General features: G+C 30.2%; 2 protein-coding genes across 3 annotated transcripts in view; both read right to left on the bottom strand.

Moving 5' to 3' along the window:
* Positions 1 to 739: 739 nt before the first annotated feature.
* LOC149893832 (uncharacterized) lies at positions 740 to 1225 on the bottom strand. The gene has a single exon (XM_090076155.1). It carries the CDS (start codon positions 1223 to 1225, stop codon positions 740 to 742), a length of 486 nt encoding a protein of 161 aa, XP_089932281.1.
* A 2976-nt stretch (positions 1226 to 4201) lies between these two features.
* LOC145198887 (NACHT, LRR and PYD domains-containing protein 1a-like) overlaps positions 4202 to 18568 on the bottom strand; it is a 55378-nt gene continuing 41011 nt past the window's right edge. Inside the window, exons 6-7 of one of the 2 annotated variants that reach the window (XM_090076344.1) lie at positions 10318 to 10350; positions 4202 to 4867 (exon numbers count right to left, since the gene is read on the bottom strand). In XM_090076344.1, the coding sequence (XP_089932470.1) occupies positions 4308 to 4867; positions 10318 to 10350 (593 nt within the window). In that variant the 3' untranslated portion in view covers positions 4202 to 4307. The remainder of the gene's footprint in view (positions 4868 to 10317; positions 10351 to 18568) is intronic. The other variant, XM_090076347.1, reaches the window with a different exon arrangement.

The following is an 18568-nucleotide window of genomic DNA, read 5'->3' as shown; positions in this document are numbered from 1 at the left end:
GATTTTTTTCAGAAAAAAAAATGAAGAATGGTTGAAGGGCACCGTACAATTTTCAAAATTATCCAATACTGAATGCACAACACCTGAGAAGATTGTGAAGAATGACAATAAAAAAGGAACATGTGGGCGACCTTCGCAATCCTTTGCTTCATCTTGTGATAGATCAAAGAGGCGAAAGACTCAAGAAGTCCGTTCAACTTTTTCTACAGAAGAATTGGCATATACTGCTCAAATGAGTTTAAGGACTTCTGGTCAAGTACATGCTGCTCAAGTTGTTAAAGATGTCATGTTAACAACCCCAACAAGAGCCTCAAAATATATATCCGCTGTTAGTTCACAAAATGAAGTACCTTTAACCCCATATGAAGCACTTTCTTTAATGATCGAGAAAGGATAATCTGTACATAAATTGCTGATCCATGGAGCAAAAATTGTAAAATATGCCCTTTTACCGATTGGACAATTTTCTGAAGATGCCCAAGAGTCACGCAATAAGGACATTAAAAACTTCAGATTACATCATTCAAGAAAATGCTCAAGAAAATCGAATATGAGAGACATTTTTAACAGGCTCTTATTGTCGTAGTACTTATATACGATGTAAAGAATTTTTATTTCGGTCTTTATTTCTTGCAAGAGAGAGATAAGTAACAAAATGCTCGTTTTTATAAAACAACTAAAAGGAAGCGTTAGAGGCTTGAATGATTGCGCGATTGCGCGCAACATTCCCCGCTCAACATTAATTTTTAACTAAAAGTTCAATGTCATCTTCATCGCAAAATTTCATTTGAATAACCTTTTCGTCCATTGTTTTATATGAGGCTTCCAATAAATATAGCTTGTTTATAGGTCGTTCGATGACAATTGGTTTTCCATTATAAACGTACCTAACTTCTGCTGCTCGAGTTTGCTTGTCATGTGATTTGATTAATTTCTGTACTATTCCAGTTTTCCACAAACCGCGTTTAGCATTTGGGTCATGAATTAATACAAAGTCATTTAATGCAATTTGATTTGTGCCATTTCTTTTACTTTGTTTATGATGTTCTCTTAGCTCTGTGATGTACTCTTCTCGCCAGCGCTTCCAATAATGATTTAGTACACTCTCAATATATTTACTACGTGTATCTAAATTGTATTCTATTAGGTCTTTCTTAATTGCTTTAAAGTTCATTTTTCTACCATATAACATGTGATTCGGTGTTAATGGGGTGTCTCCAGGCATTTCGTATCTAAATGTAATTGGGCGATTATTAATAACGGCTTCAACTTCGGCTAATATGGTCAGAAGTTCTTCGTATGTAAGGCGGGCATTTGCTATTACTTTGCGGAGGCAACGTTTTTTTAAAGCAACAAGTCTTTCGAAGAATCCTCCCCACCAGGGCGCAGCGGCAGCGTTGAAATGACATGATATACCGCGAGATGAAATGAAATCTTGATTAATTTTAGATATGAATTGTGAGCCGTTATCGGAAATGATTTTAGCGCGCCTCGTTTCGCTATAAACCGTAGTAAACTTCGTACACAAGATTCAGCTATAGTTTTCACTAGCAAGATTTATATATTGTCCGTTAAGAGGAGAACATATATCTTTTACGTAGCAAACTATTCGTATTGTGCGGCCGAGTAGACATTTAATTCGTAACTCAACTTTTTCTAAGTACTCAGTTGTATTGTTGTTACCAAATGTTTTTATACATATTTCTTTCGTACCTAATGTTTTGACTTTTAACTTTGAATGTAACTCAGGTGATATATAACTTAACTGAGAGCAATTGTTGAAAAGTATTCTGCAATTATGTAAATTGCCATCGTTGTCCAAGACTTGAGTTGATGCAGTTTGTAGCAAAACAGATTGTTGATCTTCAGATGTAGCTTCTGCAACTGAGGTCAATTGTCCTTCAGATTGATTATGATGAGATTGATTTTGTAGGTTAGAATTCTGTGTATCGATACATAATGCAACATGATGACGACGTCCACATTTAAAACATTTTATTTGAGATGAACACTATTTACTTATGTGACCGCTTCCTAAACATTTGAAGCAAAGTTTTTTATCACTAATGATTTTCTTTTTTGATTAAATATTCGTAACTGATCGACAATATTGTGATTTATGTGGCTGGTCACAAAATAAACATTTATTTAGTTTTTGGAGATCTCTTGGATTTGAATAGGAATTGTACCGATGGGGTATCCTGTTAAACGAACTAGATGAATGAATTCGATTTGATTCCCTATTCTTTGCACTAGTAAGAAATATTTCTGTAGTAGTAAACCTGTCTAATTTATCTAATGAGTTAGTTAATGCTTTTCTCGCACACGCAATTCAGTCTTTAGAATATCAACTACTAATTTAACATCCCAGCTGTCATTGTTATTAAACTGACGGTTGACAATTAATGTTAGTTCTTCTGGTATCTTTTCCAAAATTACTGGGATAAGAAGAGGTCCGTACATATTGCTATTAATACCTAGGTTCTCGAGACTTCTTACTAGTATTTCTAAGTTGTCAAAAAATTGTCTTACCTTTTCAATTTTACTAGTACTATAAATTTTTTCTAATGACAAGAGTTTACGCATACGTGATGATATAAGAGCTTGCTTATTGTCATATCTTCGTTTAAGTATTTCTAACGCAGCCTTGTAAATTTTTGTTTGTCAAGGCGAGACCGGTTATAGAGGCTAGGGCAGGTCCCTGAAGTAAGTTGCGTAAGTAAGTCATTTTTTGGATGTCAGATAAATCATCATTAAGATCGATTGCACAATTAAAATTTTCTATAAAAGTTACCCAGCTTTCTGGTCTGCCATCAAATGGTTCTAGTTTTAATATAGGAAATTTGATTGTTTTATTTTTAGAATTACTTGATAAACTTAAGGAATCGATCTTGGGATCGTGTTTTTTTAAATGCCTGTTAATAATTGAAAGCTCGTTCTTACATAAGAGTGTAAATTCTGTGGATGATTCTGCGTCCTGTTGTAGTTCATCATCATTTTCAATAAGCAAGGAAATTTCTTCATCAAACTGAATAACCTTAGTGAATTTCTCATTAATAGTGTCGCAAATATCGATTAAAAGTTGATATTGGTTTTCGTCATTGTTATTAGATAGAATTTCGGATGATTTTTTAAAAAGTTTATTTAACAATTTCATATTAACCGTTCTAAGTCTACGTTTTGATTGCAGGTTTGACATTTTGGCAAAATTAACAAACTTTATAACTCGACAATAATAATAATAATCTAGTATCTGAACTGATTGGAGCGTGATGTGAATTTAATAAATAATCACGAGCAATTGCAAATCGAAATAAGAATCAGCGACCTAGAAAACCCATGAGTAGGTAATTTGGGAATTTTGGCCACAAAATCAGGATTTCGTCCCATTGTGTGACGGAAGTTCAAAAACGTGGGGTACGAACATTGGAAACACGCCTCTTTGAGAGCGTGGGCACAATCTAATTTTTATGATTTTAAGAAAAAAATTTAAATGATCTAAACAAAAAAATTGTTTTCAAAGTTTTTTTCTTCAGGTCATTTTAATTGCTATGGAAACGGCAAATGTAAATTTATCCATGTTACATGAAAAATGAAATCAGCCAACATAAATGATTGGGGTTGACAAAAACTTGATTTGAAAACCAAAAAAGTTTTTCGAAACAAAAAACAAGTCTAAAATCTTTAATAAAATTATACTACTTTATTTACAAAAAAATTTTTAAACCGCCTTCCTCTTTCGAGAAAAAAAAAATGTCCACCGTTCGAAGCTTTTAAAAAATTCGCTAGAACTTTGTTTTTTGATTTTCTGAGTTCCAATTTTTTTTTTTTTTTATCAACATCAAAAAAAACTTTCCGTTCTAAAAATTTATCGAATCTCATCTTAAAAACTCGAATATTTTTTTCATAACTGTTACCATTGACAACAACAAAAAAACAACCTAATTATTTCATATTTCCATTATTATTACATTAAATTATTTTCATTTCATAATATTTTTGTGGTTTTTGCAGTACTTAAAAAACTTCTTTAAGTTTTAAAAAAGAAAAAATATTTTTTTCCACGTTTCAAGTTTTAAAAGAAATTCGTTTTTTTTCTTTTTAAATTACTTAATATTTCATTTCATAAATAATTCTTGAATTATTTATATATTTTACATTTTTATTAAACATATTAAAAATATTTAAACAATCAAAAGTATTTCGTATCATTTCAACTTTTTCAACTCTTCGATGTTATAAAAACTTTCTTGTATTACATATACTTTTTACATATTTACATTTGTATTTATTTTTTATTTAACATATTAAACATTTTTCGTGTTTCTTTCTTTAAACTCTTCGATGTTATAAAAATCTTTTCCACGGTAGATGATCTCCAACCGCTTGAAGTTCGAACCACGAAGCCATTCACAAATGTCGTCGATGAAGTTCGTGTCGTCGTGAAGGACAAGAATTAATTCTTCAGCGAGTCGAATCCACGGGAGGACGAAACCTTCGAACTCGTTATTTGATACGAAAGTATCACTGATGTCTATCCACAACAATTCAATCTTGTGCTTCGGTATCCATCCATCGATCTTCACTGGATGAAATAAGTAGACACGACGAAAGTTGGTCGAACATAAAATGACAAGTTTTTTCTCATCTTCAGATAAAATATTTTTACGAACAGTTAATTCATTCAACTTGCATCCTGCGTCACAAAGTTTCTCCATGAAGTATTTCTCATGTGAAACTTCATGAGCAGTTTTTCCATCGCGTATCCAAATGGTCCACTCTCGTTCATCGATTGATCCTTTCATGTCCTCGGTAATCGACGCCTGCGCTTCAAAGAAGCATTCCATGAACATCTTGTATTGATCATCTGAAGAATTATAATATTAATAACATATTAATATTATTATTAATATTTATTTATTTGCAACAACAATTATTCAAGAAAATCAAATTGCAAAAATTTGAAAACACAATATCGTGTTTAATAAATATAAAACGGATATTATTTTCTTTATAAAAAAGATCAAAACAGTTCAATTGATCACAAATTAGTTCAAAAAATTTTTTTTATTTACTAAATATTTATTAAACAAATTAAATAATTTACGAAATACAAAATTAAAATATTTATTGAAACTTGTCGTACGCCATTTTTCAACTTTGGTTGCGCCTCAACCAATAGAAATACGATAAACAATTCAGCCAATCAGAAGCTTGACCAAAAGCATTAAAACAGCGCTTAACTTTATTCAAAAGTCGCGTGAGATTTTTTAAACAAAAATAATTTATTTTAAAACTTAAATAAAAAATATTTTCGCTTTCTATTTCTTTGCTGAAGCAACAAAAAATATTTTAAAGTATTATAAAAAAGTAAACTAAAACGTTCTTTATTCGACTGTTACCCGCTTTAAATGTCAATTTAAAGCGGGTAACAGTCGAATAAAGAACGGTTGGAAATTATATTTTAAAACTGTTACACCAAAAGTAACGTATAAAAAGCCATTTCTTTTATGGTCATTTTTTTTAAACTTTCAAACTAGTTTTGAAAAGAAAAAATATCGAAAAAACCATTTTAATGTCACCAAAATAACTAAATCTTTTCAAATTGTTAACTTTAGGCAAAGAAACATAAAAATATTGTATTAACTGAACTTTCAATCGCTTTTTCCTTAAAAACCTAACTAATAGAAATCTATTCTGCTCAAAACTGATTTTAACAACTACATAACAACAAAATCTTAAACACTTATTTCTTTTGCTTCGTTCGTTCAGAAATTATTATAAACAAGAAAATAAAAATAGAAGTAAGCGATTTTCATCAATGAAACAACTCAACTCTTGCGGCGATGTTCTCATTTGAAAAACGTCGATTCGCTCACAGAGTTGTTTGAAAACTCACCCAGAGTGAGGGTTATGTTGTAATTGAAAAATCGAACGTAGAATGTAGAACAAATGTTTGCAATTGTTCTCTTTTGCTTTATTCGTCACGGTACGCTTTAAATATTTTAAGTTCTCCTGAGAATCTCTATATTCTTAATACTCTCTGTTCTCCTGAGAATATTTGGAGCATCTCATGACAATTCTTGAAAGTAAGATCGTGATTGAAGTTTTTAAACTTTTTTTAACAGTGTAAAATCCAAAACAATGCTTAGAAATGAGAGATTAAAATATTTTCTGAGACATAAAAAACAGATTTCACGCTGGTGCTACAAAAGGTCAAGAAATATCAAAAGACCCTTTTAGCTCTTTACAGCCACACCTTAATATTTCTTCTGAAAGACCCAACATCGAGTAACAATCTGATTAACAAAGCTATAACAAAAAGTCGCCAAATATTCTTTTTGAAATTTCGAATAAAATGGAATTCATATTTCCCTTACACCCCTCATATATTTATTATAAAAAAAGATTTCTCAAAGTAACATTAAAACTAACATTTTATAAGAATTTATCCATTTCTTTTTTCTTAGGATAAAAAAATACATTTTCATAAGGTTTTGAAGGCCGAAAAGTTTTATGATGGGGATTGTGTTTGGGGATTGCAAACTCTTTTAGCCAGCAACATTTATTGAGCTGTTAACAGGTTACTTTAATACCTGATCTTTCATTTCCTTCTGCAATTTTTATAAGATTTGTTATAAACAACTCACAAAAATGTTAAAATCCATGCTGTCAATAATTCCAAAAAACAGCGCCTACAAACTGAAAGTGCAAGAATAACAGCGATAAGCATTCTGTAAGCGGTAAAGTTTTTTTTATCGAAAGAAATTGCTCACAAGAAAATAAATAACAAGAGACCAGGCTTAGAAGAGAAAGAATTACAATCCTATCTTATCAATCTATTTTAATCTAATAGGGTAGATTAGGGTATGAGCATCTTAAGCGAAAATTGGAATATTTTCAAAAATGGTTATGCTGGATACAAAATTTTTGCGAATTAACAATTTTTAGGGATCCATACTCATAGTTTACGTAAATATTTGTGCGAATCCGATTTTTTTTTTTAAAAGCACAAAAGTTTTAAAAAAAGTCACAAAAGTGCTCATATTACCAATACCACTCGGTAATATGAGAACTTTAATTTAGCTCAAAAAAAAATAACATTAAGTAAAAAAATATCAACCTGACATATAGAACTAAATTTTGGAATATAATGATTCGTTATTAACATAACTTATAATTAAAAAATTAAATTTTAAGCCACTTTTTGTTAAAACAATACGACTATGTTTTCCGCAAAAAACAAAAAAAAGAAATTGTTAATTTTTCAATTTTATCAACTCATAAATTTGAACGATAAAAATTCAAATTTTTTTAAATTTAAATTACAGAAGAATATTTATTATTGTTAAAATAATAAAATATTTTGCCGCGTTTTGTTTTTATTCAAATATTAATTAAAACCACTGCTGTTTTAGGACTTTAAACTTGGTAATTGCAATAACAATAACATGGGGTAATTTGAGCATGCTCATATTACACAAAAATGGCATCTTTAAGTAAAAGTAAAAACTAAATGTTTCCATGCATTGTTTTTCAAACAAAAACGGAACAGATTTTTGGCTAATATATTTTTCTTTATAAAAAAATTATGTTCCATATTTTTGCACCAAAATTTCGCGCCACAGATAAATTAATGCGTGACGATATTATTTTAAAAATGCAAAAAATTTAACAGCGTTTTAGTTAAATAATACCCGCTAATTACTGCTTATAAATTTACGCTAATTTCACTGATTCCTGTTATCACCATATAAAGTCGATTCAAAAAATACAAAGCAACTTTAACTTCAATGCTTACATCTACGAAATCTTTAGGTATGCTCATATTTCCAAGGTGCTCAAATTACCCTGATCTACCCTATATTTTTTTTAAATGGTGCTTTCAGTTTGCAATGTTCAAAATCGAACATTATTCGTAGCTAATAAATTATGAGCTTAAAGCCAAGGTGAATGCAGCGATTAAATGTCAACAATTGATGCTTAACTTAAAGTGTTGTTACGGTTGTAATAGCTCTTAGTGCTTGTTTATAGCTGCGATTTTACGAACACAATTTGTTTTTATAACTTTATAAAGTCAACGTCAGCAGGTCAACATCAGCCAAACATCTTCTCAGAGCAAAAACTCATACTTAGCATTTGCTTTCGTTCAACAAAACAAGATGAACTCAAAAGTGCTGAGGACGATCAGAGTCTTGAAGTGCTGCAGTCAGTTTAGTGATACTCATCAATAAGTTTGTAACTTCATATATTCGCTTTGTTCCAGTTTAAAAAATGCTTACAGAGTTGTTTGAAAACTCATCCAGAGTGACGGTTCAGTTGTAATTGAAAACTCGAACGTGGATTGTAGAACGACAGTCTGCAATCTTTCTCTTCGCTCTATTTGTCACGGTACGCTTTATATATTCTCAGTTCTCCTGAGAATATTTAGCGCTTCTCATTACAATTTTTGAAAGTAAGAACGTGATTGAAGCATTTGTACTTTTTAAATTTCAAACAAATAAAAATACTTGTTTTCAATTTTGTTAAAATTTTATTTTCAAGTGAAATTTGAAAGTGAGGCTTTTCATTTTTAAATTTAGATCAATATAATAAAAAAGCTCCATAGCCATCATTTTTTTCAAATGTCTTTTGTTCTCCATATCTCTTAACTGGCACATTTGTTGATTTAGCCACATTTCAAAGCTCAGAAATTTGCTTATAAGAATCTTCTTCTCTACAGCGCGAATTATTAAATTTTTCTTTTTTCGTGACAATTCCTTAGACTTTCCCTTTTTTTTTTTTAGTTCACCTTAAGTTAAATATTATCTCCAGTAAATTAATTTTATTATAAATACATTTTTCTTAATGAAGTTTTGATTTTCTTAATGGTCATGGAACTGTTTATAAACTTTTGCACGGTTACGTTTTCAATAAAATTTGAATTTCTACCTTCCATTACAAGTTATCATTCTTTTGAGTTAATTATACGATCACATTACAAGAGCAATTGTTAAAAATTTCATTCATCTTCAATGAAAAGTCAAAAAGCTATGACAAAAAAACTTGAAAAATTTAGCTAATTATCAACTTTTGCACTCTACTGTAAATCTTGATGGGTAAGAAATTGCTGACCCACAGCTTCATGTCTTAAGAATAGGGGGGGGGGGGGAATAGAATGTTTCAGTTTAATCATGAACAGGGTTAGGAGGGTGCAACTTTGATTAAAAGGGGCTGCAAAGTTTCTCTTGATTTTTAAATTTATGTGGGTTTTAAATTATCGAAAAGTTATTCCCTAAAAAAATGGAAGGATTTATTTTTAAAGAAATAGATTTTTTTCCTTCTCTTCTAATATACTAAAAAGTGACATATCCGTAAAGCTTTAAAAGTGAGTATAGAGTGGGTGGGGAAGGGGCATTTTAGTGAGGGAGAGAATTGATTAGACAAAAGAGTTTACATAAAAATTGAATAAGAGGTTATTTGGATTTGTCGCCCTCTAGAGTTGATATAATGATAAGGCCGAACGAAGTCGATTTTCGAAGGCTAGTAAAGTAAAACACAAGTGTAAATGATTCTAGTTTTTAAAATTCTGCTGATGGGCTTTTATCACATTGAAAACTAATTTTCACAAAGAATTTCAACGGATCAATGAAAGCATAAAATTAAATCATTTCAAGTCAAACCACACAAGCAATACTACAAGTAATGTTTACGGTTTCAAATTTGCAAGGAAAATGAATGTTTTTCAATATAAACATTTAAAATTGTCTTATACACAAACTAACCTATTGATACCTAACAAATTGATAACTAAAAACTATTTCATAGAAATTTAACGAAGTAATAAAACTGACACTGAAAACATTAACTCACAAAATTGAAAATATGATAAAACTAAAGTTTATCATAAAAACGAGGCTAACAAATAAATCCATTTAAATAGATAACAAACGCAACTGATACTAACATCATTTACACTACAATTAGTAAAATACTGAATCTCTATAATATAATGAAAGTTTTGAGAGTCATTTTCTTAGCAAAACAGACCGAAAAAACTCATGTCATAAAAATCTTTACTATTTCCTTTCAGCTATTGAAACTTTCTTCAAAAGAATTTCTTCCCGTGTTTTTATAAAAAAAGGAGCATTTTTAGCTAGAAATGCTCAATGGTGTTTTGTAAATGAAAAAAGAAAAGTAGTCAAGTTCATCAATTTTTTTTAAATTTGTGGCACGTGAACGAACCGATGAAATATTCTTTAAAAATAAAGCAATCGCATTTTCAAAGCATTGATCACGTAAAAGCTTCCCTAAACAAATTAAAATAATAATTCTTACCACTATACAAATAAAAACTTTTTGGTACCAAATCTAAAAACAAAAAAACACGATGTATGAAATTTTATTTTAGAAAAAACTTATTTAATTAGAAATGAACAAAAAAGGAAGGGGAAATGAATTTAAATCGTTTATCCTTTGACTCAGCAAAAGTGAAACTTCTAAAACGATATTTTTTGGCATAAGCAGTTAATATTCTCTAGTGATAAAGAATCAGCATATTTTCCCCGTGTTTTAATTATGTTATTGTCTTGTAACCATGTTCAAAAAATTCAAAGTTCGTGTTTTTGTTACGGTAAAAAACAAAAAAAATTGCAAAGAAACTACAAAACTTTAAAACGCCTTCTGCCTCTGAAATGCTTATTTAAGTCTTTTTCCAAATTAAGATCAATAAGGAATAATACTATACATTATGCACATCAATACTCATAATGGGAGCCATTGTAAATAAATACAGGGTCATTCCAGTAGATTTCAACAATTTTCCATCTAAGTTGGTGGCACTATGTCTCAGATTTTGCTCTTCTTTTGAAATTATGTTAATAATAATAAAATATGAACAATTTGAAAATTTCAATGTATTTGCATTATCCGTTACTAAATTATCGGCGTTAAAAGATTTGCGATGGAAGCCTACTTTTTATTAAACTGTATTTTTGGCATATTTATACGTTTATAACTTTTTTCTGTAATATAATAAATGCATGTTTTTTTATTTACTAAATAAATGTAACTTAGTCTAGATAAAAAACAACATGCAGCTTATTTATTTGATTTCAGAAAAAAAATATCAGCACACAAAAGTGGAACAATTTTCATTAAATTGAAAAAAGTACTACTTTTATGCCATTAGAACTTTTTTCTGATGTATAATAAACTATTTATAATTTTAGAACTATGATCTCTACCATAAAAGTAGAATTAAAATTTAAAAAATCTTCATTTATTGTTTAACAGAAAAAATATATACATCGTTAAAAATTGCCATTGATGGAAATCGACAAATTTTGGGCTTAATTAAAATAGTCAGTAAAAGTTTCTGATACCTTGTACCAAACTAATAATGAAAGCAAATAATATTCATTTATAGTATATTATTTAGCAAATAAAAGTTATCATTTATTCAGTAACATGTTAAAATGACACCTATTAAAAGATATGAGCGTTTATATATATATATATATATATATATATATATATATATATATATATATATATATATATATATATATATATATATATATATATATATATATATATATATATATCTGTGTGTGTGTGTGTGTGTGTGTGTGTAAATTAAAGTAAAATATAGAAAACTTTAAGTTTTAATTGAATAATTTTTTTTAATAAAGTACTTAGGTTAGTGATCGACCGAAACCGAAAGTTGAGCCGAAACCGAAAGTACCGAAATTTCGGTTCAGTAAAGCCGTAGCCGAAGCCGAAATTGAAATTTCGGCCGAAATTTCGGCCGAAGCCGAAACCGAAACAGCCGAAATTTGAAAAAAAATGTTAAAAATCCCTGAACCTTTTATGATCACCGAGTTAAAGCAAAAAAAACTATTTTACGTATATCTAAGCAATCACCATGTAACATAATTTGATAAAAACTATAATATGTCAAAAAAAAAAGTAGAATATGTCAAGACATTTTAATAATTAAAGTTAACAATTGAAATATTTTCTCTACAGAATAAAATTTTTTCCATGTTTTCTGGCAAAAGTCTGTTTCTTTCATTTGAAAGAATGTCTACAGCAGTTGAAAACAACCTTTCAACTTCGGTAGATGTTGGTGGAGGTGTAAGGAATCTCTTTGCCATTTTTGCCAAACCAAACTTTGCTTTTAATGTTGTTTTTTCTTCATACTCTTTCCAAAACTCTAAACAGCATGAAGATGTTGGGCTTTCTAAGTACTCGTTTAAAACTTCCTTTGCTAATTTGGAAGTTGGATTTTTGGACCTTGCATTTTGTGACTGTGCAATTATATTTTGCATCATTGAAGAAAACCCAGTGTTCTCAATAGACTTAGTTTTCATCACAGGAGTAGTTTCATTTTGGCTCAAAATGGAACTGTCTAATTCCAAAAGAACTTGTTTTTTTGCAGCTTGAAAGGCTTCTTGGGATCTAAAGAAGTGGTGCTTGTATCTGGGATCAAGAAGTGTTGCTATTGCAAAATGATCAATGGTCTCTGAATCAAAAAAACGTGCCTCCATTGCTTTCTTTAAAGCATTTTTCATGCCAATCACTTCTTTGTCATCAGAGGGAACTTCGAATGATTTCAGGATAGTTGTCACAATTGGAATACATGCACTGATGCAAGCATCCTTTCCAGAGAGCAATTTGGTGGCTTCTTCGAAAATCGCTAAGATGTGTACCAGCTTTTCACACAGGTTCCAATCCTGTACAGTGAACTCAATGCCGCTGGAAGGACGGATTTGCAGCGTGGTAGCAATTGCTGATTTCAAGTACAGAATTCTTTCAAGCATGTAATATGTTGAATTCCAGCGTGTTGGGACATCATTTTTGAGTCCGAGCCTGTCAAAATTGTTCATTTGAACCTCTTGTTGTTTGTAAAGCTCAGCAAAGAAGGAATTTGAAAAAGAAGCATGAGTGCAAAGCTTTCGACATTTTTCTATCAAGTTTACAGCACTCTGAAGTGAAAAAAGTTCTTTTTTAATCACTAGTTGAAGTGAATGATTTAGACACCCAGCAGACTTGTAAACACACTGTGGTTCTTTGAAAGCTGCTTTTATATTTGCAGCATTGTCTCTTAAGCAGAATGTGATCTTGTCCTTTAGCTCCCACTCTTTCACAACATTCTCAAGTCTTTGAAAAATGTTTGAAGCAGTATGTTTTTCATCAAACTTGGAACATGACAGGCAGAACTTGATCCGCTCCCATTTGTCTGAAATGAAGTGTGCCATCATGCCCAAGTACTTATGATGAAAGGATGACCAAGCGTCCAGAGAGATGGAGATAGTTTCAGCATTTTTTTCGTTAAGGATAACTTTCGTTGCAAGCTTAATCTTTTCATAGGCTGGATTGAGCATGCTTCGGTAGTATTTCTCACTTCCAATGTCAAAGTGTGGTGTAAAAACTGCATGATGGCGTAAAAATCCCGGATTATTCACAATTGACCAAGGCTGTAAGTCGAGGATAATCATTTCAAATATAGATCTATGAAACTTAAGACCTTCTTCGGAATTTGAATCAATTTTTGAGATATTGTCAACCCAGCCAGGCATTGTAAATTGCAGCATCTCAGTCCTCTGGCGTTTTGATCTGATGTCAAATAAAGGTATTGTTCTTTTTTTAATTGTAAGAGGCTCAAGCTGATCTGAAGTTGGTATATTTTCAGGATTGTCGGTAGTTGTGAGTATTGCTTTTTCAGTTAGGAGATTTTTTAGAGTAAGCTGTGGATGCCGACTTCTTAAATGTGATGAAAGTCCGCTAAGTGATTGAAGTTTTGGATTGTGGGATCCACGAGATATTTTCAAATTGCAGATGTTGCAAGTTGCGTATTTGGAATCACTGGCTGTTACGGTAAAATGATTCCACAAATAGCTTTTCTTTCGATTATTTTCCATTGTAAAATTTAGCACTGAGAAACTTTGATTAAATTATTGATTTTGGTTACTTAACTTAAATGTTAACTTATTTAAAGAATGATTTGAGAATAGTAACTTGAATCAATTATGTAACGTGACTTCAATTAAAATTTCTACAATTGTTATAATTAAAAATTGATTTACTAACAAACGATTAAAATTAGGAAATCGTCATGATCCCACTCTAAATTAAAAAAAAGTTATCTAGACTTTTAAAAAAAATCTTATAAAAGTTTCGGTTCATTTCGGTTGTGGTTTGAACCGAAATTTCGGCCGAAACAGGAAAAGTAAAAAATTGCTGACGCAGAAATTTCGGCTTCGGCTTCGGCCGAAACTTCGGCCGAAATTTCGGCCGAAGCCGAAAGTTTCCGTTCACTAACTTAGGTTTTCGTTTTTCTTTCATAGTGTGTATTAAATAAAGTAAAACATTTTTAAAAACATATTTAGTTTTAAATATTTTTAAGCTCTTTAAAGACATTCTAGTCACTAAGGAAACTAGTTTATTAGCATTTGAAATTTTTGCTATTAACTCTTAGTTTCATTTTTGAATTTGCATTCAATGTTCTTTTTTAATAACAAATATCAGCTATTCAGATTTGATATTAATTAATTTATATAATCAATTAATATCAAATCTGAATAACTAATATTTGTTATTAAAAAAGCACATTGAACACAAATTCTAAAATGAAACTAAGAGTTTATAGCAAAAATTAATTATTATTCAGGTATAATGACTAACAATAAGTGTTCATTAGGTGATCATATAAATCAAGAGTGCCACAAATTATCCTATGTCACTAAGTCAGATGTTTGTGATATAACACATGAACTTAAATATTTGCTTAGCGTGAGAACAGGAATTAGTGTAAAAAATTTGAAGACAATTTGCACTCATCATGAAATGGAATATTTTCGATACTATGGCAATAATTTTCGTAGCTGTTGTAATCCTCTGAATCTTCACACAAAGGTAATTAAAAAGAATTTAACCCCTATAACTCTTGTTCATCACAGCATACACAGCTCCCTAATTCCTGGCCAAAAGATATGTTGTCCCTACTTAAGAAAACTGAAAGCAAAAAATGATGGAATCAGTGTTAGTTCTCAATATAAGTTTAACATCGTTTGGACATTCCCCTATAATTAGCAAAAAAAGAAGCTATGAACAACTTCAAAGTAGAGTCAAAGTTAAAGTTCGAAGGCTGTATGAATCAGTAAACTCTGTTAATATCATTGAAGCCAGTGATGCAGAAACAAGTTTTAAAGCAGAATCATTAGACTACTTTGTTGTGAAGTTAAGGGAGAAGTATGACAAAGAAGTTAACATAACTGAAAAAATAAAATTGCTGACACTTGTCCCATTACATTGGACACTTGAATTTACAATGCAAGAGTTTAACACTACACAATATATGGTAAGAGAGGTAAGAGAACTAAGGGATGAAAAAGGCATACTTGGAGATCGAATATTGGAAAACAATAAACCAAAGAAGTTGACACCTGATGTTAGTAAAACAATAAAAGAGTTTTATGAAAATGAAGAAAATTCTCGTTTACTTCCCGGCAAGAAAGACTATTAGTGTTAATACTGATGTAGGAAAATCTCATAAACAAAAAGTTTTAATTCTATGCAACTTAAAGGAACTTTATGCTGCGTTCAAATTAAAATACCTAGAAATAAGGGTTGGTTTCTCCACATTTGCCAGTTTAAGGCCTAAATGGTGTGTTTTGGCAGGGTCTTCTGGTACACACAGTGTTTGCGTATGTCAGCATCATGAAAACCCAAAACTCAAACTTTGTGCTCTTGATAGTTCCTTAGAGCTAAAAACCAAGATGGCTATACAAGTATGCAGTGTAAATTCAGAAGAATGTATGCTCCACAAGTGTGAAAACTGTGGCGGAGTTAACGCTGTAAAGATGGAACTGGAAAGATTTGCTACAAATAATGACACTTACACTTCCAAACAATGGGTAAATGTTGACCGCAGTGAATTAACAACAATCACAGAAGATGCGCATGTGTTCATTGAAAATTTAAGTCTCGATATTTGGAAACTATCCATTCATGAATTTGTAAGGCATAGACAAGCTGCATACCTTAGAAATCTGAAGGATTCTCTACCGCAAAATGAAATTCTGATAATAGATGACTTTGCCGAAAATTATACATGTATTGTTCAAAATTCTATACAAGCAGCATACTTCTCAGCCACTCAAGTGACATTACACCCATTTGCTGCCTACTACAACACAACCAATGGCTTAACATTAAAGTGTTACTGCATACTGTCAAACTCCATGGATCATAACTATGTTGCTGTTCACTCATTCCTTAAAGAACTTTTACCAAAAATCTATAAATATGATTTTTAGTTTTAGATTCATCTATGTTGATAAGTTAGCTGTTTCTAAATACCAATCATTTCTATAGACACGATACCAATAGATGACTGATCCAATAAGAGGAACCCGATCTTTCCATGCCTTTCGAATAACAGATAATGGTCTTGCTGCTTATACTCTCAGTGAGCATATCAATGGAACGCTTGTTATTCCAGTTAAAGCAAGCTTATTTAATAAAAAGTAATTATAATTTTAATTACAACAAATAATAGCAATAACAATAAACAGGTAGCATACATTTTTGTAATTTATTCCTTTTTTGAAATTTCAGAAAAATCAAAGTATGTGAAAATATACAATCCACTTCTGTATCCAACACATTGACTGACATCAGGTGAGGCAATATATATCCCGATAAAATATGAAAAATAAATTGTTAGTAAACTATTTACAATTGTCAATAACCATCATAACTATGATTAGTTTAGTTGATGATCATGTTTTTAGTAATGATGTGCAATGTATTAAATTATGAATTTAATCAGATATTCAGTCATTACTTAACATGTACAGCCTATTTTTATTTAATAATCTAAGAAATGCATAATTTTATATTGAAGAAGATTAGTTTACTGTCTAATCTTTATTTTCATATTTAAATTTACTTTTCAGCATGATTCCTGTTATGGGAACCTGTGACATGAGCTCAAGAAATTCTGGGGAAGCCGAAATTGTACCCTAAAGCACAAATAATAGACAATTTTATATTTTTTGATTTGAAATAATGTATGCATGGCATCATTACTTTTGTGTTATTGAATAAAAATGTTTTATTGTAATATCAGTTTATGTAAAAAATATTTTTAAAAATTAGTTATGGTGGAGATTAGCGTGCTAAATTATAAGATTATATCATAATATATAATGGCCTGTCATTTTAACATGTTACTGAATAAATGATAACTTTTATTTGCTAAATAATATACTATAAATGAATATTATTTGCTTTCATTATTAGTTTGGTACAAGGTATCAGAAACTTTTACTGACTATTTTAATTAAGCCCAAAATTTGTCGATTTCCATCAATGGCAATTTTTAACGATGTATATATTTTTTCTGTTAAACAATAAATGAAGATTTTTTAAATTTTAATTCTACTTTTATGGTAGAGATCATAGTTCTAAAATTATAAATAGTTTATTATACATCAGAAAAAAGTTCTAATGGCATAAAAGTAGTACTTTTTTCAATTTAATGAAAATTGTTCCACTTTTGTGTGCTGATATTTTTTTTCTGAAATCAAATAAATAAGCTGCATGTTGTTTTTTATCTAGACTAAGTTACATTTATTTAGTAAATAAAAAAACATGCATTTATTATATTACAGAAAAAAGTTATAAACGTATAAATATGCCAAAAATACAGTTTAATAAAAAGTAGGCTTCCATCGCAAATCTTTTAACGCCGATAATTTAGTAACGGATAATGCAAATACATTGAAATTTTCAAATTGTTCATATTTTATTATTATTAACATAATTTCAAAAGAAGAGCAAAATCTGAGACATAGTGCCACCAACCATTTGTTGAATTCTACTGGAATGACCCTACAAACAATATGAAACGTTTGAAATTCGAACTGGACGAGGGCGAAAGCTGAAGACAACCTCACGAGATGATGAAGAAATTTTAAGAATGATTAAAAAAAATCGGTTTGAAAGTGCAAAAAATATAGCAAATTATCTAAAAAGTTTAACAGGGAACACAATTTCACTAACATCAATTAGAAATCGCATTCATAAAGCAGGGTTTAGTGGATGTATAGCTCGGAAAAAACCGTTTTTAACAAAAAATCATATGAAGAGAAGAATGAATTTTGCAAAAAAGTATTATTTAATGCCAGCATCATTTTGGAAAAAAGTACTTTGGTCTGATGAATCCAAGTTTAATTTAAAAAAATCTGATGGTGCACAGAGAGTTTGGCGAAAGAGGGGTGAAGCATTTAATTTGAGTTGCACAAGAGGAACAATTAAACATGGTGGTGGAAGTGTAATGTTATGGGTTGTATGGCATGGAATGGTGTTGGTAAACTAGAATTTATTGATGAAACAATGAATGCTGATTTGTATAACAATATATTGAAACGAAATTTAAAATCTTCTGCTAAAAGTCTTAGGTTGGGAAACAGTTTTTTGTTTCAACAAGACAATGATCCAAAACATACTGCTAAAAAAACTAAAACTTTTTTTGATGAAAATGCTCTATTGGATTCAAATCTGGGCTCTGTGAAGGCCA

The sequence above is a fragment of the Hydra viridissima genome, unplaced genomic scaffold (assembly GCF_058129835.1).
Source record: "Hydra viridissima isolate aposymbiotic clone 2 unplaced genomic scaffold, HvirCarnegie_v1 scaffold_1, whole genome shotgun sequence".
Taxonomy (NCBI): domain Eukaryota; kingdom Metazoa; phylum Cnidaria; class Hydrozoa; order Anthoathecata; family Hydridae; genus Hydra; species Hydra viridissima.
The sequence above is the reverse complement of the archived record's forward strand: the minus strand, read 5'-3'. Positions and strand labels throughout refer to the sequence as shown.

Excerpts from the sequence above, each read along its gene's own strand:
- LOC149893832 (XM_090076155.1), bottom strand. The coding sequence starts at position 1,225 with ATGCCTGGAGACACCCCATTAACACCGAATCACATGTTATATGGTAGA.